Below are 20,789 nucleotides of genomic sequence, written 5' to 3' on the forward strand. Positions count from 1 at the left end.
GTGTAAAGCTGCACTTTCATAGCGGAAGTTAGATGTTAAACATTTTATCTGTTCTTTGACACCGATTACAACTCAAGATAAATAAACAGGAAAGAACTGATAAAAAAAAAGCACTTTACTCATGTAAAAGACCATGAAAACATCTCTTATGACAGGAAGTGAACTTGTAATGTCTCAAAAAGGAAAATCTGACTGGTAAAGTCAAAATGGCCTTGTAAATCCTGCATATCCGCCATCGCCTCTGTTGCATACTATGAAGCTGCACAACTGCAGCTTCAGTGACAGTTTCCTTTGGCTTTTCTCGATGATTCTGTTGGCCGTGTAATTGTCCAGTCGTGGATCAGGATGCAAACAATCCTGAATCTGGACAAAGGTATAATTTCTCTTGTGGTGAGCAATCTCATCAGCAACATAAAAGAAGAAGCTGAAAAGTGCAAAGGAGTTTGGCATGAGTAATGAGAGGTGCAGCTCAAAGAAGTCTTCTACTTTTCTAGGTCTAAACTTAACGTCTCTCAAGAAATTCATTGCAACTTTTGATTGTACACAGCGTTTTAGGAAATTGCATTCTTTTGGCACGAAGTTGCAATCATTTTTTTTTTTTTTCATTTAGCTGCAGACGAGGAAGAAACTTTTTTGCTATTCTTTTGAGGCATGAAAGTGCTACAACTGCTAGCGACTGGATGGTATCAGCCCGTTAAAGAGACATCAATATATTCTAGTATCTACAGCCTGCCCCTTCTATCAGTATGCTCACCTACATTAATGTGGATTCTTTTGCAAATTATTAACACCGTAAGTCAGTTATCAGGTCTAAACTCAAAGGGAAAAATAAAAATATGACAAAAAAGCTAAAGAGACAAAATAAAAAATGTTCAGGAGTCCCAAACCTGATTTCTGGCTTTTTAGAGACCAGCTTCATGTTTCAACATGAGTGACCTTTACTGATACTAAAGTTAACACAAAGACAACACAACTATTTTAATTGTTAGAAATTCCTGATAAATTTCACGTTTTTCTGACTGACAACCTTAAAATCTAACGGCGTCCGTGACACAAATCTAAAAAAACAAGGTGGTTTCCGACGGCCGAGTGATGCCAAAAAGACCTTTATCTAACCCGGATCTTCTTCTTTTTCAGGTCTGATGTCATTTGACGGAGTATGACGGTGTGGCTTTAAATGTACTTGGTAGAAAGAACATTAAAAAGTACACAGTAAAACAGGAAATGGTTTGTGGGAGACGTTTCTTGAGAATTGACACAGATCGGTTTATCTCAGAATTCTTTTTGCTGCTTAAATGCTTTCACAGAAGAACAAAACCACTAAAAAAGGACAAAAAACGTATTGTTTGTTATGCAGTTGTCTATACTTGACGTTTACTAACCTCAGTGACGTTCCTGCTGCTCTGCATAGCGGTCTGACGTTTTTGCATATTGGAACCCTCAACAGACGCATCTGGGCTTCAATTTGTTGGGTTTGCTTCATAGCTCTGCTACTTCAAATAAATGGTGCATTCACAGGTTAATAGTATTCTGTTGTTTTTCAAGCAAGAATGCCAAAGGAAACTTGAAAAAGAATTAGTTTGAGGTCTACAACTAAAAAGAGGGTTTCTAAAGTTGTCTGGGCTTAACATTTAACGGTTAAGCATAGTTAAAAAATGATTGAGTCAAGCTGCTGAATTGAGGCCAACGTTGCTCATATCTTGCTTTTTGGTCTTTTTATATTTTTATTTCTAAAAAAATGTTCAAAAGCTTTTTAACTCATTTCACCCCCAAATGTTAAGATTCTGCAGAAACAGATTACGGTTTAGGAAAAATCTGCCATAAACTTGTTTCATTGAATGAAAATCTCACAACAAAACAACAAAAAGTCCAACTCAGAGGCAGCCTTTTCATTCTTGGCTGAGAAATAATCCACAGTCCAAGGCGCTGGATTTAACAAGGTTTTGTTTAAAGAGATAAATCATGTCTGCCTGAGTCAAAATGATTTTTAAAGGGCTGATAACATTTAATTCATAAGTACATTTGCTGTCCTCTTTGTTTTCCGCTACTTTTTTTGCCACATCAGACTCAAAAGTGATGACTCCTGTTCATAAAAAGAAACCGATAAAGTTTGAGGCAAAAAACAGTGCAGGCAGGGGCTTTACTCCACTGTCACCGTGTCCAGAGGTAATCAGAGTTGACTGTTTTCACAAAGAGCTGTCCGACATGTCAGAAAATACATCTAAAGTCCGATTTTTGGCACCTTCTGGAAGTCTGTAATCCCAAAAATGGACCCTGGAGTGTCAGAGCTTTTGCGTAGTTTTCTCTGCAGTCACAGGGAAGCAAGGACCCACAGCAAAAGTGGTAGAAAGCAGCACAAATGGCTTTTTTTTGTCTGTAAATGCTGGTTTGCATGAACAGCTTTTGGGAGGATGTGAACATCACAGAATTTGATGTCAGTCACCCCAAGCAGAGTCCAAAAACCAAAGCGGCAGAGCTTCGTTTCTGCAAAGTGTTAGCTCCTTTTTTCACTACAATGCCACTAAACGCATGTGCTGACATGTTTTCCACACGTAAGCTTTGCAAAACATTTACTCAAATGCATCAATCTGTCATGGACATTTTTTTGTATTTGATCAAGTAAAATGAACTGGCTGCACCTTGGCATTGTGCACCTATATGAACATATATGAACATATATTTTGGAAATGAAGTAATACAAATGTGCATAAAATAAGCCCACCAGCAGCCAGACACCAAAACAGAGTCCAGGAACCTTAAAAAAACATAATGGGCACTAAAATAAATAGCTGATATCTTTCCAATGGACTTGCATGAGCAAGCTGGCGGAGCAGTGAAACTTCTTCTTGAAGCGCAGATTTTTTGAAAACACACAAAGAGCCTGGTGGTTTTCTGTCATGCATCGATGGGGAGCAGTGAGAGGAGGAACAGTGAGGAGGCTGTTTTAGTGACGTGCTGGTGCTGCAGAAAGTGACTCCAAACAGGATGAAGGACACAAATGCTCCGACGGAGGCCCTGCAGGACAGTCCTTCGAGCTCCAGGCAGCAGAAGAGCTGATGATCTGAGTGTGTTGGCAGAACAGAGGATGAGGAAAGGATGCTGGATGATGAGGAGCTCGGTGAACACACTTTGAGGCAATTTCATCAAACCAGAGAATCTCTGAACAGATAGAAAGCCTGCTAATTTACCAGACATTTGTTTTATATTCTCTACACTAAGTCACCTTTTTAAATTCTCATCTACTGTGAATCTGTAATTATAGATAAATCAGCTCTTTGTGTACATTCTTAGCTGTCTTTGCATTGACTTTCCTGTTTGTCTATTAGTTTAAGACAGTAAAAGCAGAATTATAGCGTTTGTTGATGTCACGACAACTATGGGTGATTTTAATTATAATTTGAAATGATAAATGTGTCCAAACACAAAACTTGTGGCACTTTTGTAGCTCAAAAACCTTTTTTCCTAATATTTATTTATCCTACACCTTGACCAAAAGCGCAATACCACAGTCAGCCTCCAGAGGCTCTTAATCTGCCTCAAAGAATTCAAAAATGGTAAATTGTTTGCTTAAATTTGTTTTTGATCAATAACTGAGACATGAATTTGGTAAAGATAAGGCTTAAACCTTATTTAACATTGTATTCTCTTGGACCCTCCATCACCACCTTGTGGCACAGTTTTGTTATTGCATGGCAAAGTTTTTAGTTGATAATCGAATAACATACAACATATACATTTAAGCTAATATCGCTATTTAGGATGACTAAATTATCAATAAATTAATCTTTTGCGTGAAACTGGAAAAAATATGACCCAACCCTTTTTCGTATTTATTTTTATTTGCTATAGTTCTCTAAATTTATTCTAAAAACGTTGATAACATGGTTGTTTTAACTTTTACTTTGTAGCAAAGACATTTTTTTAATGCAGGTACGTGTTTTACAGTTTTTAAATTACATTGCTGTTGCCAACTAGTTTAGATTTAGTATTTAATCAGAATGTGTGCAACTTTAAAAAATGATTTCCAGGGGTTATTAACTCTGAACATAAATCTTGTCACGAGATAAAATTCCACAGTTTTCATAATCAATCTCTGCTGATGTCCAAACATGATGCCAAGAGGAGGTCAACTCAAGCCATCAATAAGGGATCATTTAATGGGAGTTGGAATTAAAGGCAGCTTTGCCTGAAAACCTGCAGTAAAGTTCATATTTGTTGGAGTCATCGCAGGCTGAATTTTTTCATCTGGTCCGGGTTTTTGCAATCTACTTTTGAAGGTTTAAAGATCTTAAAACGCTTTTTTCCTTTATCCTCTGTTGGCATCATCTACACCCTGCTGTATAGAAACTTTTCAGTGCCACAACCTAAAAAAGGGGCTTTTGCGGTCAAATGTACAGCCCAGACACAACAAGCACAGCATTAGCATGCTTATCCCTGCCACATGTCCATTTCCCGGCACAACGGTGTGCAGCAACCTCAGTCCCTCTGTAGGTTCTGGAGTAGCGTGACGGCGTGGACAATGCTGCTGCCGTCACCGCGACCTTAGAGGACAGGAGGTGCAGCGACTGGAAATGTCAGGGAAAGGACTGAACTTTCAGGCATTTGCTCAGGAGAAAAGCAAAAATGTACACAAACATGATGATGATGATGATGGCTTTTTGAACAAATAAATGTGTTTTTTTAGAAGATACACTCATGAAAGGAAAATAATCTAAATGTTAGGAATTTTGATGCTGAACCAGATTAAAGAACATTTTTGAATTTAAAAAAATGAAAGAACCATTAAAGGACATAAATAATTTCAGCATAAAATAAAAAACACTATTTTTAACTATTGTATTTACAGAACAGCCGAAGATTTGGCTGACTTTGTGTCCTGTTCTGCCATTCAGTCACAGCCAACTTTCTGTTCAAACGAACAGAAACGCCATCAAATTATTCAAATCAAGATTCTATTAGGCTTAATGTAATATTCCTCATCGGATATCTAAGTAAGACATCCGATTTTTAATTTCCTCTTACAAATCAGTAAAGCTTTTTTCATTAAATCAGATTTATCTCCAGTATTCTAATGTCTTAGCGAACGTTTTGAAGATAATCTGATTAATAAATCCTTGAGGTGAAAACAAAAAGCTATAAAATTGACCTGAAATCCTTCAGCAGGACGCGAAAAACTTTATCTTTCCACTCTGCAGAAATATCAATAGGTAAAAACTTGTTTTTCATTTTTTTAAATCTAAAGGTTTGCAGTATTTCGTCTTTTGCTTTTATGTATTTTCTCTGTAGATAACGCATGTGAGCGTCAAAGTTTTTTCTACATCACAAATAAGATCTTTGTCGAACTGCCCCTTGATTTTTTTTGTCTGCTCCTGATTCACAAGAATTAAAGACATACTCGGAAAGTCAATTTTAAGCTTAATTTTCTTTATATATATGTTCTCAATCATCAGGAAAATGCCACAAGAACATGTTAAAAACACAAATTTCATCGGAGTGGGTCTTTAAGCGTTTGTGTTACACATCACGACCATCTGCCTTTCATTAGCTTCAGGTTCTGGTCGTCCCACATGTGGCGTGGAGGGTTGTAGATCTGAACAAGGGGCTTGGTTGAAACTAACAGGAAGTCTTCACCTGACTGAGTAAACAGGATTATTTTGGGACATTTACTTCACTTTTCCCTCTAAACTTAGTTGGGAGGTTTTAATGTTAATTTAAACAAACATTTGGCCGTGTAAAGAAGATTTTTTGAAGCGCAACATCATATTTCCTCCTACACAGAAACTTTGTGTAAGCAAACATTTGAATGACTTGAATTCTGTCTCTCCAGAAATGAAACCTGACAAAACTGGTTTTAGTTTGGCCTTAGAGTCCAGGAGCAGTGTCACTGGACCACGCGGGCTTTGACAGAACGTCTGACATCCGGTCATTTCTACCACTGCAGCTGTTTCCCATCCACCACTTCCACTGCATGCAGCATGAAGAAGACTCCAAACACTATTCTTTTCATTTCGGCTTAATAAAGCAAGGACCCGCTGAGGATTTCTGTGTGAAGGTCAACTCCAATTTGTATTAACACAGACATCAATTCTTTTTGTTTCAGCGCTACACTGGAGAAAATGCACAAGAAAATTGATAATTGAGGAGAAGAAGAAGCAAAAAACAAAAGGAACAATGGCTTTTCTTCTAAGGTTTATCATCATTTATTAGAAAATGTTTTTTCCTTTTTACCTGAGAGAATCCTTCAATAGCTTCTTTCACCCACTCTCAAATAGTCATTTGTGTGTGTGTGTGTGTGTGTGTCTGCACGTGTGTGCGCTTGGACAGGAGGCTCTCATGAAAGGATGCAACAGTTCCCTAAATGTACGAAACAGATCGAATTACTCTTTGACCTATTGCACTTTGTCAAAAGTAAAAGAATGTATTCTTTTTTTGTTGAATGATTTGCCTAAAGGCTAAAGCTTCTGGAATTTTTGGGGCTTAAACTAATTTAAATAAACATTAAAATGGTGCAAAAAGCATTTGGTTACAAACTAACTTTTTCTTCATCTAGTAACAATTAGAACTAAAGATTCCTCCACTTTAAGGGGGGGGTCCAGCCTTTCAAAGTGCTTTGAGTTAAGTGCTTTAGCAAAAATGGAGGGTCAGCAGGTTCATCTCAGGAGGTTTTAACTTTTCTGTTTCATTTCTTTAAATATAAATCCGATAAAAACCGTCCTCACAAGTCAAAGGTTTCACATTTAGATGTCTAACCTCTTGTCTTGCTCCCAGGACATGAAGATTTGAGACAGGAATTTCACAAATGTGGGTTCTGAGGCCCTAAAGCGACCGAACTATGAGAGCCCTGGACTACAACAAACCCCTTCCAAGCGCCTCACACACACACACACAGACGCGCGCGCACACTCTGCTCTCAGAGCAGTTTACAAAAAAACATCACATCCCGTGGAATCCTTGTTCTCCATAGCATTCCCACTCCCCCCTTCCTCGTCTCTGGGACCCCAGGGGGGCTTGGGGGATTTACGGGCCGAGCTCAAGGCCAGCGATCCGGGTTTTTGGGTCATGCTCAGAGCCTCGGGAATTCAAGCATGGCCAAATTAGATTTCGTCATCGAGACGGGCTCTTTGTTGTTACGCTGAGACCACCTTCTCGGGGGGCTTGGGGGGGATTGCATAGACATCTTGCTACCTGCATGTCTTAGTTACTACATTTGGCATGGGGGTGGGGGGCTCGAACACAACAACAGAATTGCAGGACGTTATAGACAGATTCCACTCTGGTCCAAACTGTCAACATTCAAACCCAGTTTTGTGAGGGGTCGGGCTTTGGAGCCCCACAAAACCAGCCTTTCAAAACCCCGGCAGACTGTTGAAGGACTCATCTGAGCACAGACCAGTCTGGTGTAGAGAGGGGGCTTCACTCTTGGGGGGCATCTTTGAAGCGTGTCGTCAGAACTTAGAACAGCAAACAGAATTTTTCGGGGTATTTTCTGAATTCTGCAGGGTTTTTTTAGGGAGGGGGGGGGGTGACTTTAAGGAGACTTTGGACAAATGGGACAGATTCATTCTGAACTTTGGTGATGTGGGTGCTTGCATCAATGACCCCCCCCCCCCCCCATCTCTTCACCCTCCATTCCTGCCAACACCCCCATCAATCCTTTGGATGAGCTGATTCTGGCTCCACAGGTGAACACACAAACACCACACAGCGCACAGGTGTGGTGGCAGGATCATGGTGGGGGGGGGGGGGGGGGGTAGGATGTTATCTCTTAGCAAACAAGGAGGCACAGGTTCATGATGAATGTCACGGGGCACTTTAGAATATCTGCATGCACAGGTGAGAGGGAGCGCACGTGGAAATGTGACAAGCATTACACAATTCCTGCAGTTCCCCCCCCCCCCACCATTTAAATGAGAGTGGGATGACAGACTTTTTACACCGAACAGGCGGCGGGAAAGTGGATGAAAGCTGAACACAGAAAACGCACAAAGCTGCACTGCACCTTGCAGATGGGCAACACAAATGTTTTCAGTTTGTGTTTTTCTTTTGTTTGTAATGTTGCCTGACACCGTGATCTGTTCTGCTGGTGTGTGGAGGTGCGGTTGCGGGGTCTGTCCCCACCCCATCAATCTGTCAGCTACATTCAGTTCCATTAAAACACTCTGCAGAGTCCCTCGTTTTCTGGCCGTTTCAGCTCCGTGCCTTTAAGGTTTCACCTTCTGGCATGTTCTTCCGTCTGAAACAATAACCGGGCCCCAGAGCTGGAGGAAAGAGTCCTTTAGGAGCTCCTACAGACGCGTTTAATCTTTTTTTCTCTCCATATGCCGCTCGGGACTTTCACATGTGCCTGCAAAAACTCTCCTCCCAAGTTCCTTTGAGTTATGTGAGGTATGAAAGTTCGGTTTTTCTTTTTTAGGTTGGATTCTATATACAGTTTTTTTTTTCTCCAAAACTGTTTCATAAAAAAAAAAGAATATTACATATTAAAGAAATTTCTATTATGTTGGTTGTAAGTTCCTCCGGATAAAAAGGGACGGACAACTGGACAGACAGACACATCAGTTGGCGTACGGACACAAACAATAGATGTGAAAAAGAAGCTCTCTACGTTACACTGCACACATCGTCAAAAGTGACTACAGCCAATTCTTCTCTCATTTAGACAGAGCAGTTAAAGCCTCAAAATACAAACAGAAATGAAAGAAAACAATGACAAAAATGAAAAACAAAACAAAACACAGGTCTCTGATCACTTTTTTAGGAGTCTTTTTTTGAAGTCCTATCTTCTAATTTTGATTTAGGGATCATATTTTTTCCCTCTGCAGGTAAAGCAGCATTAAAATCTCCCCTCTGTCCCACACACAGGCCCAGCCAGCTCAACAACTCTTTTCTTCTTTACATTTAAACAAAGACGCGCTTCAAGCCTGCATCTCTGGAATGTGGGATCTCTGTCTGACCCTCACATGTGGGGTGGGGTGGGGGGCATCATGGGAGCAGGGGTTCCTGTGAGGCTGTGCGGGAGCTTCAGAGGAGTTTCCAAAACTTCTCTCCTTCCTCTTGGAGGTAGGGGGGGGGGCGTTGGCCACATCGTTGCAGTGACTCTTCCTGATTCTCCTGTATTGTCACATTCTCACTTTACTTGACATTCAATGGTTGGTTCTGCTTCAGGGGGGCTTTAAAGAACGTCTTATAAGGGGAGACCTGGATGGGGTTTGGGGTCAGAGCCAGACAGGGTTTTTGATTTGAAATGGGGACTGACTCCTGGGATGCTGGGACCACCCTCCATTTGTGGGCTGTGGATGTTGGACAGAACCAGTGTGCCTGTGGCAGCTGTTAGCCTCTGTTACACAGAGCCCGTTTGGGACCACTTGGGCCAACTAATGAGTATCGATCAGACTTTGATGAGGGAGGGGAGGGCCATCAGGGAGGACTGCTGCATTAGTGCAAAAACTCCCACCAGCCTGGCTGAGTGGGTTCTGTGGTTAATCCGGTATGAGCTGGGCTCCAGAGAGGGCAATTTGAAGGGCTGGGGTAGAGATGGGGATGGGTCCCTTGGGTAGGGGGAGGTTTGAAGGGCTGTTGTGCAAGAAAGTTGGTGTTCCGGTTTCTCCCTCCTTCTGTTTTGCATTTCTGCCAGATCTGGGCCACATGCTCCTCTGCCACTTCGCTGTACTCCTATGGCGGAGCGTTTGGTCACACTTGGCCCTAGAATCGGAAGGAACAAAGTGGGCTTGGATTATCTGGTTTTAATATCCCGAAGGCTGTTTGACCGGCATGTGTTGGATATTCCTGTTCTGATGATAAGCGTTGAAAAACCGCTGTAGCCGTCATAGAGGTCGACACCCTGTTATGGGTCCTCTCGTTACCCTTTCGTCTGGGTTGCATTCTGTTTTCACAGAAATTAAAATAAAAAAAAAATTTAAAAAATGACACTTGGTCCCTTATAACAAAAGACATGAGTTCGATTCCCTGGAGTCAGTAAGAGCTTGCAGGGGGCCCCTCAGTGGTGTTTCATCTGGACCAAGTTCAGATGAAACACCACTGCTCTGATGAACCAAGACAGCTCTGAGGGTTTCATCTGAGTGTTATGAAAGAAAATTCGCACATCTGTGCCACCTCCATTGGTGTGTCCGTGTGTAAGCTGTGGGCAGCTGTCCCGTGTCCACAGACGTGAGGTAGTGCCTGACACCACAGGGGCAGTATTGCTGCCCCAGCCTTGGGGTGTGTCCGTTTTGAGGTAAATGGTAGCCTTCTTTGCATTTGCCTGCTCTCAGTCATGCCCATGGTAAAAAACAAAAAACAAAACAAAACACCAAAAACAAAAAGGCAGGTGCGTATGGAAGCCTGGAGGGGCCACGCTGAGCTCAGTCTGTGCAGACCAAACTTGGAGAAACCCTGCAGGTGCGGGCTGCAAAAATCAACACTGCGGCGCAGTGCATACAGTAAAACGAGGCGTTTCGTTACTCTGAGGTGAAGTTGTGTGTATTTGTGTAAATGTGTCTCGAACAAAGAGAGACGGATGTGTGCAACATGAGCTCTGCTGTCTTGCTGGTGGGTTGCTGCACAAAACTTCTGTGGAGACAGAAGGTGGAAGATTTACTCCCACCCCCCGGATGTGACGGCGCAGTGCAGCTCCATCGTTCTATCACTTTCTGTTATGCTTCCTTCAATGCAGCAGTCTCTCAGAGAGAGGTGGCTTCATTGTCATTCATCAGACGACAAGCTGCTGGCACGGGCAGCACTGGCAATGACGAGGCAAATCTGCTCATTCATGTGTGAGTGTGCGAGTGTGTGCGCCGCGCATCACGGAGCCGGTCCGCTTACAAAAAAATGAAGGTAGGTAATGGAGCTGAGGTCTGCTCGATTCTTAAAACCACAGTTTCATAAAACTGGAGCAGACGTCTATAAATATAGCACCCGTGTCAGCGGAATCGGAGAGGAGAAGCGGGAACGCCTCGCTATCGAGTCAAGGAGGAGGTCAGCTTCGCCGCAGCCAACATTCACCAAAGAAATGCTCAGAAAAGTCCGCTGAAATTTCAGTGTATGCTGAATGCCTGTATGACTGCCAGCAACATGTCACCATTGTCCATATTTTCTGAATCAGCGTTTTAACACTTCTCCAGACGTAATACTGCAAGGTGTTGCCAGCTTTGACACTAGAAACATGGGCTTTGAAAACCACCACTGCCAGGGGGAGAGGCGGAGCGTCGCTCTGAACAACTGGGCAGCGTTTGTCTGTCATGCGTGTTTTGTGTCCATGTCTTGGCAAATGGCTGCAACTCTCATGGATCGTGCTCAGACAGAAAGGCTCCCACAACGGGTTTGACATAGTAGGAAGAAGGAGAGGGTGTCCACATAACATAAATAATGTTGGTCTCACTCCCATGTTTGCTGGTGCGTTTGATGTTTCCAGTTTTAAAACTGCAAACAGCCGATGAGACTCTCCCTCCATCCTTGACCCGCCGTACAAGTGATGGCCCATTCTCCGCTTGGCGCAGCCTTCCTCTTTTTCCATTGCACCATGGCAGCTTTGTGTCACACCTCCTGGTCCTCGAAAACCTCGAGGAAGAGTGGGGGGAAGAGTTCGTTGGGGCACTCCACCTTCATGTGGAGGAAGCGGCTGGCGTGGCACGCGCCGATCATCCGGAGGTCTGTCACCTTCATCAGGAGCTTCGGCCAGAAGTGAGGAATGTTGTGCTTGCGGTAGTTGATGTAGTGCTCAAATGCCAGCAGGTAGGTCTCCTGGCACTTCTCGATTTTGTCCACACAGGTCAGGCCTGAGCGGTCTGAGGGTGGAAGAAAGAAAAAAATACACATTTAGTTGTTGTTTACACTTTTAAGCTCAATATTGAGGGGGTTCATGTCAGAAGGCTTTGCCTAAAAGCTGTTCCCTTCTGCAGAACATCACACCTCACACACTTGCAACCCCAAATATTGAGCTCTTTCAATTATTTTGAACACATCATCTGCCTAACCTCTCTTTTTTGTCAAAAAAAATCTTTTATGAACTCATTACGTTTCTTTCTTTTGAATTCTGGCTGATGTGGAATATAGAAAAACTAAATTATTTAGATACTAGGTATTTTAATGATTGTATTTGTTAATACCTGGATTATGACACCTATATAGAAAAGTTAAGTATAATTTAGCTGTGGGATTCAACAGGTCCGCTTCTACTCACTCCCTTTTCAAGAACCTAAACTGTTTTGGCAATCAATAGATTTAATGGATTCAATGTGTCGTGTGTTGTGTACTGTGTGTATAAGTGCAAATATTTCTGTTAATGACTAAGAGTTATCATAGTTTCAAGAAGACAAAATCATTTTCTTTTACTTTCTTTATTTTCTAATCAGTTTATGAATTAATAACTGAAACAGATTTGATATATCTAAGTATTTTTATTGTCTTTTTCCTTTGATTAATTGCGGAAATTTAATTAATCTATCAATTTGACAAGGTCAAGTGTTAATTGACCCTTTATAAAAAAATAAAGAAATAAACCGGAAAGAACTGATTCCTTGTAGAAAATGAAATCTGCCGAAGGACTTTCTATTCTTTCTATTATTGGAGCTGCTGTGCAATCTCTTGCAGAGTATGTGTAGCTTCCAGAATCCAGTCATCGACAAAACTGACCACTATCTGACCACATATCGCGGTTCACATTTCATGGTCTCGCAGTTTGGTGGATTTTTTTCAGTGGAGTTTACATGCTCTTTTGTTTTAAACTGCAAATTGTCCTGTGTCCTGATTGGCTTTTGACCTTGTCAATCAATCTCCTCTGTAATTTGTCTCCAGTACAGAATGCGTTTAGTTTGACACATTTACATAAATCTTTGATCGCGTGCAGATCTATGTTTTTATTCTATAATATTGGACTTATTCTACTATGACAGTTTGAACTAGGCCTGCACAATAAATTGTAAATTTATCGTTAAGCAATTTCAAGCTGTGCAATTCTAATTGCAAAAGTCTGTGAAAATCCCAATAAATTGTAAACCTCAACTGTGCTAAAACAATCTAATGGCAGCTTGAAGTATTTAACAAATTGAATAAATCCCTTTATGCATTTGACCAATCAGATACAGCCCTTCACGTTGTTGACCAATCGGATGGAGCTTTTATGTTAGATGTTCGCCTCCTATGTAGACGAGGGTCATTTCGAGTGTAATTTAAAATATTTGGACTAATTTAAATTATACTGTTGCAGTGAAATGGAATGTTTATTTTTTTTCGCTATTCATTTATTGTAAGTTATATCGTCATCGCAATATTGATCACTAATATCACACATTGCAAGTTTTCCTCATATCGTGCAGCCCTAGTTTGAACTGTGGGACTTGTTCGTTACTGTCTGAGAAAAGTGTATAAAGTTTGTAGTGAGGGTTTTACAGCCTTAAAACATGTGTAATCCAACCAGGATTTCACCTATCACAGGTTATTTGTAGAACGTAACTCTTCGATAAACAAGGTAACACTGTTTAATACATAAAATAAATTTAGCATGGTTTCGAAAAATACTTGTGAAAAGGACAGATCCCCACATGAGAACACAGAATGGTGAACATTCAACATAACTGCCCCCTAAAACTGCTTACTCTGGTCCCGCTAAAGTCATGCTACTCCAAAAGGAGCAATTCTTAATGTTGTGTAGCTGAAGTTTAAAACAGGAAAAAACAAGCTTTCAGATCATACGTTGTAGTTAATACTGTAAATATTTAATTTAAACTATATATTTTTCTCAGATTTAGATACAGCACCATTTTGTTTTGGAACTGGTACTAGTGGAAGAAATCTTGGCCCAAAAAGCTGGTTCTGCAGCAGCAGGAAACCTGAATAGCAGCACTATGAAACACAGAGTAACATTGTCCACTGGAGAACAATTAATGACCTAAAGGTTGTCATTAGTAAATGCCGCAGCCTTACCACTATCCAGAGGATTTCTAAATAGTCATATAAAATGCAGTTGGCAAAGTCAAAGTTGTAAGTTAACATGAGGATATTGAGTTGCAGGAAAAAATGGTTTAGGCTGCAGAGAAAACATCATGAAGGTGTTAAGACTGATGTGACTGTGGAATAGGACAACAGGACATAAAAATGGGACGAACATCAGCCGCTCATTGACTTTAGGCTGTCAGTAAAATGGCTACAGAAAAAGATCTTCCTTCTTTGTAAAGTAGACAAATTTTCCACATTTAATAATATTTCTTTGCACTCTGTCTGTCTGCTTCTTAAAGTCTAATTATCATTTCTGGTAAAAAGTTTCAAATCTTTAAAGTTAAATATTGCCTATGATTTGCTTTATGACGACTTATTTTTATCAGCATAATAAAACGTTCATCCACAGTAGCCTGCAGAGACAGAAGTGCTTAATGATTTGGGAAATGAACAGCCACGGAGTCATATTTGTCCAGAAAGAAGACAAAAAAATTAGCATTTAAATGACATAAAGCTGGACTGGTCATTAATGATATACTAAGTACATGCACGTTGAAGGCATTATCAGAGAGAAGCTTCACGTTTTTACAAATGTGTGTTTGAAATATGTATAAATTGTGCTCTTGAATCTACCTGAGCTCATTAAAAGCACAGCCTGGAGCAGCGCCACCTCTGTGTCGTCCAGGTTGAACTGCGCCAAGCTCTTGCCCAAATCAAAGATGGCGTCAGACACCACGCCGAGCCCGCCGTTCTTCAGCTGCTCGCGCTTCACAGCCATCTCCCCACTCAGCGTCAATGTTTCGCTCTCTGGGTCGTAGCGTATGGCAGCCCGCAGCGACATGATCTCCATGCAGCAACCCTTCAACAGGATGATCTGGTCTTCACAAGGCAGCTGTGGGACACCAGAGGAAGTTTTTTGTCATCATCACGGGATGCAAACACATTTTCTGTTAAGTCTGGGAGTTCTTTGCTAAAACCAAAAAAATATGAATTTCTTTCTTTAAATTCATGTAATCAGCTTTACCCTGAAAACCTAAAACATTTCAGATTTAGTATTTATTTCTGAAGTAGTTTCCGTCTGTTTTTTGTTTGACCTGTCGTCTTTGTGTTTGCTAGACCCCACAGTGATAACAATGTCAATGTTAAACATCTATATATAACATAACTACATGCGTTTGCTTAATGGGATTAGCTTTCACATCAGGATCACCACAGTGCATGCACACACGTTTAAAAGGTTTGGTTTTACAATGCAGAGGATGACTTTGCTATGGATGGAATCAAAACTTAATTTTGTTTGTTCAACCTTTGTTTTATTACAGCCTTGATGCAAGCAGGATCACATTCATTCTATTATTGAAAACTAAAAAAACAACACTCATATCAACAGGGTGAAATAATTGTTAATAATAGTTATTCGAGATGTTGATAAATACATAAAATAAATAAAGAAATTCAGATAAACAATCTTTTTTGGAGCCTTAACCAACTGCACTTACATGTAGGTGGGCCACACAACATGTATACAGTATTATTTGGAAGACTAGCTGGTTTTCTCCTTTGAGCTTCCTTTCCTTCCTGGTCAGTTTGTTTTAGGTTTATGAATTCTGCACCTCCAATTGCTTCACACTTAGGTTGAAAATGTACAAAGTTTCCAGACAGTTTGGTCGGCCCTGGAGTCCAAACTAAATAATGGAGTGAACATTTAGGCATTCCCTTCTCAAGGGAGGCCCCATCAGACATGCAAGTGACTAAAAATCCCAATAACGACTTCGACAGAAAGCAAGTTTTTCTGTGGAGAGTGGAAAATCTCTAGGAAGTTCCATGCAAATATTCTTCCACAACTGTAGACTGTGGCCACAGTTGGTTTTTCAACAGGACAACACTCCAAACCTCACAGCAAAAAACAACAACAAAAAACAAAGGATGTAACTATAACTCAAAAACCAAACGAGATTGGGAATTTCAGATTCCGACCTTTACTTTTCCCATTCAACGTGAAAGAGCTTAGAGCAGGGGTCGGGAACCTTTTTGACCAAGAGAGCCATAAACGCCACATATTTTTAAATGTAATTTTGAAAGAGCCATACAATAATGTAGCGTCCCTTTCCCACACTGAGGCACGGAGACTTAACCTCTTTTAAGGTTCTTTGTTCTGGTTACTGCAGACCCCTAACAAACGCCGTACAATTAATTCAGCAACTCCTTATTCTCGCCCGCCGAGACGAGACGAGACGAGAGCGCTTCTCTCAACTTTTTATTCCCCTGCTCCCGCTCCAGTCCTCCCATTTCCCTTATTCGGCCCATAGCTGAACCCCATTGGTCCAAACTCCCTAACAACAGGCTGAGCGACAGAACAAAGGGCCAATCAGATCACTGCTTGATCGATGCGTTCCATGAACTCCAGAACTTTTAACGAGGCCCAACAGCCAAGTTAAACTCAGTCCGCGACAATATTTTTAAAACTAAAAATACAAATGAATGTGTGCATTTGATGTAATTTTAACACTTTTAAAGTACAATAAGTCATCGTTATGCTGTTGCTAATAAATGATTCGTGGTAGTTTTGCTGATGGTCTTGTCCGGTTGATACGTGGTGAGTTTCTGCTTCATGCAGGCGTTGAGACTTTAAACGTGATGGTAGGTCTGAATGTTTTGTAGATGTGAGACAGACTGCTCACATGCAGACGCGGAGTTAAACACACACTCACACGCTGCAGTGAGTGACGGGCAGCGGGGTTTACGTTTTTGCCATCCCTGCGCGATTCACCTGCTGCCCCCCCCCCTTCTCCCTCACACATCCCGTCCCCGCAACTGCGCGCTCTTTCTCAGAGACGGGAGCGCGCCGTTTTAGGCACGGCAATTCACAGGTTTCCGGGTGGTACAAACTCTGTGAAATAATAGATAATAGTAAACTGATAGTTTTTTCTCCAAGCAACGCTACTACTGCGCGCCTCTGGCATCGCATCGCGCCCGAGAAGGACTGGTCTAATGAAAAAAAAAGTATAATTAAAGATTTGTCTGCGAGCCACATGTGACCATCAAAAGAGCCATATATGGCTCGCGAGCCATAGGTTCCCGACCCCTGGCTTAGAGGGTAGTGCAATGAAGAATGACAGAAAAGGTGGCCAAGGACAGCTTTCAGCTAAGGCTACACACTCTTATGTACAGGTTTAGTTTTATTAAAGATGAAGGTTTAAAAACCTCAATTGACATTGCATTGTTATTGTAGGGTGTTGTTTGTAGAATTGTAGGAATAACTGTTTTGACTTCATTCTGTTTTCAGGCTGTAAAAGATAAAGATAAAGAAGACTAAGTTGGACTCAAAAGAACAGCTATTTGTTACCACTGAGGAACACAGAGAGAACACTGATTTATGTGGACATTTGTTAAAACTTGCTTCATCAAAGCTGCAGACTTGAGTGTGCTCAATTATCCCACCTCCATGTAGGTTGTTTCTCACCGTGCTGCTCCTGACAGCCAAGCAGATTAACCGTTTTCGCTGTCTTGATTTGTCTCGTAAATCTGCGACTGGGGGCAAAGCTTAAAGTACAGGCTTTTAATGCGTTTACTGCAGCGTCAATGAGAAGGAGAGCAGCTGCTTCACTTTACGGACTGAAGCTTTGTCTCTGTTTATCCCAATCAGTCACTGCTGTGACAAGGTTTCTGTACTGCTTCCTTATCACACGTAAGGGATCATGTGCATCACTAGACTTTTCCAGCAACCATGACTTCATTCATTATAAAAAGTAATCCTGAAAAACTCTGAGATCAAAAGCGTGACGACCTTTATCTAAAAAAAAAAAGCAGTGACTCATATTTTTAAACACCGTAATGGATTACAGTCACAGCTTTTCCTCCTCCTTGATTTATGTTGGAGCAGCTTCCTGCTCGTGCAGCTCTTTTAGAACTGCTGTCACGCTCTACTGTAACTCAAACCTCCCCATAATTATCCAATCACATAAAGTCTTATTGTGAGTAGAGCCAATTAAAGCAACTAAAGATGCATCTGGGTGTGCTTTTTGAATCTGGAGAAAACACAGAAATAGTCAACAATGCATTTTGGGCATTTTAACATGCTGGGAAACTCCAAACACACTACGGAAAGCCTTTGAGTATTTCAACCTTATTGGCCATTTCTTGTTTTGTGAGTTTACATTTAGAATGAGGCTCAGATAGATGACCTCAATTTCACATTTCCTGCACTAACACAAATACAATTAGCCTGGCTAAGTCTGCAACAAGCTCAGTGAAATCCTGCGGCACTCACCTCAGAGAACATGGGCAGTTTTTTGGCAAAGTCCACAACACGGGTGATGGCAGGGGTGATGATTTTGGTGAACTCACTGAAGGCTTCCAGATCCACCTTGTCTCCGTCTGATGTAGGGGCAACAGGAGACTGGCCAATTTTCTCAGGCTGCAGAGGGAATCAAATAAAGAGAATGAGGAAACTGGAGCATATCAACATTCTAAACAATAACACAAAAAGATTACAACATACTTTTGTTAGAAGGAGCTTGATTCGTGTGGTCCGTCTATCTTAGAAATTTTGTGAGAAGTGCAGGTGAAATATAATCTAAAACTTGTGTATAGCTCATACGAGAAAAATGTCAGATTATTGTCTCTATTCATTCTCGGTAAAATGCATTTGATATTTTCTGATATTTGAACAAGGTTAAACCTCCAGCAACATAAAAAACTCTGCCACAAAAGATTCAGAACCTCCAAATATTTCAGAACATTTGGAAAATTCCATTGGGAATGTGGTCTGGAATTTGTTGGCAGCAGTTGAAGCCTTGTGAGGATTGATGCTCTAACAACCGTTCAATCTGAAAAACAGAATCAAACCATCCCTGAACAGTTTGGAGTTCAGAGACAAACATGACAAGGTGGTCGCAAATTTTTTGGTGTGAAAATTTGGAAGCTTAAGCTAAAGTCAAGTGCAATAAAAAGGACAAAAAGCCCAAACTAGTTTAAATTACATTAAAGATCAAATGCTCAAACCCCTCACTCTTTTCAAACCCTGTCAACATATTAGATGTGCAGGTTTATGGCAGTACAAACATGGGGAAAAAGAACCTAAAAGCACAACTGAAGTTCACAAAACTGAACTTGAACAAACCGCTAGTCTATGGCAGGATGAGGCCAAAGTGCAGCTCTTGACCTTCTAAAGTACCGTGTCGAGCAAAGTTTTTAAAGCATGGTTGTGAAAGGGTGACCATTCTAGCTTGTTAGCAAGATTAGCGTATTGAATGAACAATGACCTTTGCTGCGTGTCAAACTAGTTCAGAGGCAAATAGCAGTTTAAGCAGAAAGCTAATTTTAAGAGAAAAGAACCAAAAAGTTGTAACTGCCACGTTCAAGTCCAACACTCCACTACCTAAGGTTTTATCTGAAAAAGACGCGCTTAACAGTCAGTTTCATTCAAAAGAGAAACACATCAGACATCATTTAGGAAAATGAATTATTAGTGAACAGAAATCGGAAAATGTTTCTAAAGACTTTTCTGTACAGCATGTCAGAGACGATTGGAAAATATTTGAAAGAGTTGCCAATTATAAACCTGGGATTAACCCATGAAAAGATAAATAAATCACAAGAAAGTGATTGGTTTGATTTTACCAATCAGAGATTAAAATGCTCTTTGACATTTCGTAACTCTTCAACCATTTACACGCAATCAACATGAATGATCTAATTCTGACGAGGAGAAAAGCAGCTTTTTTATATTGGTTTCGCACCATTGTGGAAAACATTGCTAACATAAATTGTTGCACAACTTTTCTCTGCTTCAGAATCTGCTGAAATTATGTTAATGGCACAAACAGTTGAAGAGTTACTGTAGTCGCAAGATAGTCAATAATGGAGCTACAGCTCTGGTGTTAAACTAATGAGTCAGATGTGGAAATATCTGAAACTGGATCACACAGCAGTTTAATGACACAAAACAAACCTGGAGGAGGATAGTCAAAGCGTTGCACCGAACCAAACAAGACCCTGACCAGACTGGAATTTTAAACCAGGCCCTGTTAAAACCTAATGCACAAAAACATAGCTCCTTGTACTTTTGCTCCTTTCCACAAAGTTCTTACGAATTGCAAACCAAAAAGGATAAAAATGTCAGTGAGCAGGTGATCGGTAGAACAGAGATTTATAGAGTGATATAACCTCAGGTTGGGACTGTGAAAAGTTCTGTTTTACACTTTACTGACAAAACTATGTGTCAGAGCTATACCAATTAACTCAGGATGGGCTCCAGCCCTGGAAGAAGTATAATAAAAGTAGAGGAATAATGGCCGAGTCATCCATCATGCAACTCAAGGGAGGCCGCCCCCCTAAAGTTGGACAAATTCTAAGCTTTGTCAGCCTTCACAGAATTTTATAATAATTGGAATAATAACTGATGGATGTAAATATTTCCATGAAAGAGTCAAAACAAAGCAAGGCTTTACTGGTCAAAGTCAGGAATCATTTTTCAGTTCAGTGTTGATGCAATGGATTTGAACGGGGGGGTGTTGAAGTTTATAAAAGCTGAACGCTTAATGCTCCCTCCAGAAGAGATACAGATGGAGGCAATGCGGTTTTAAATTGTTTCGCATTGTTTCAGCGGTTACTTTTCCCATCCTTCTCTGTTGATTGTAATGCAAACACGTTCAGCATGTCAAAACATCAACACTAAAGAAAAGATTTATTAGAAATACCTTTACTATAAAGACAACAACGTACCTAAAAAACAACAATTATTCACTTCTTAAAGGAAAGAAAGCAACAAAAAACAACGTTTGTGTTGAGGTCAATATCTTTCTATGGACTTGGTTTGATTAAAATGAGAAATGCAAATTGCACTTCTGAGAGTG

The 20,789-nt window shown here is 40.8% G+C and overlaps 1 protein-coding gene across 2 annotated transcripts in view; it reads right to left on the reverse strand.

Moving 5' to 3' along the window:
- Positions 1–588: 588 nt before the first annotated feature.
- thra (thyroid hormone receptor, alpha) overlaps positions 589–20,789 on the reverse strand; it is a 184,991-nt gene continuing 164,790 nt past the window's right edge. Inside the window, exons 9-11 of one of the 2 annotated variants that reach the window (XM_023949083.1) lie at positions 18,203–18,349; positions 14,566–14,824; positions 589–11,783 (exon numbers count right to left, since the gene is read on the reverse strand). In XM_023949083.1, the coding sequence (XP_023804851.1) occupies positions 11,533–11,783; positions 14,566–14,824; positions 18,203–18,349 (657 nt within the window). In that variant the 3' untranslated portion in view covers positions 589–11,532. 2 annotated transcript variants of the gene reach the window in all.

Source organism: Oryzias latipes, chromosome 19 (genome assembly GCF_002234675.1).
Source record: "Oryzias latipes chromosome 19, ASM223467v1".
NCBI classification, from domain to species: Eukaryota; Metazoa; Chordata; class Actinopteri; order Beloniformes; family Adrianichthyidae; genus Oryzias; species Oryzias latipes.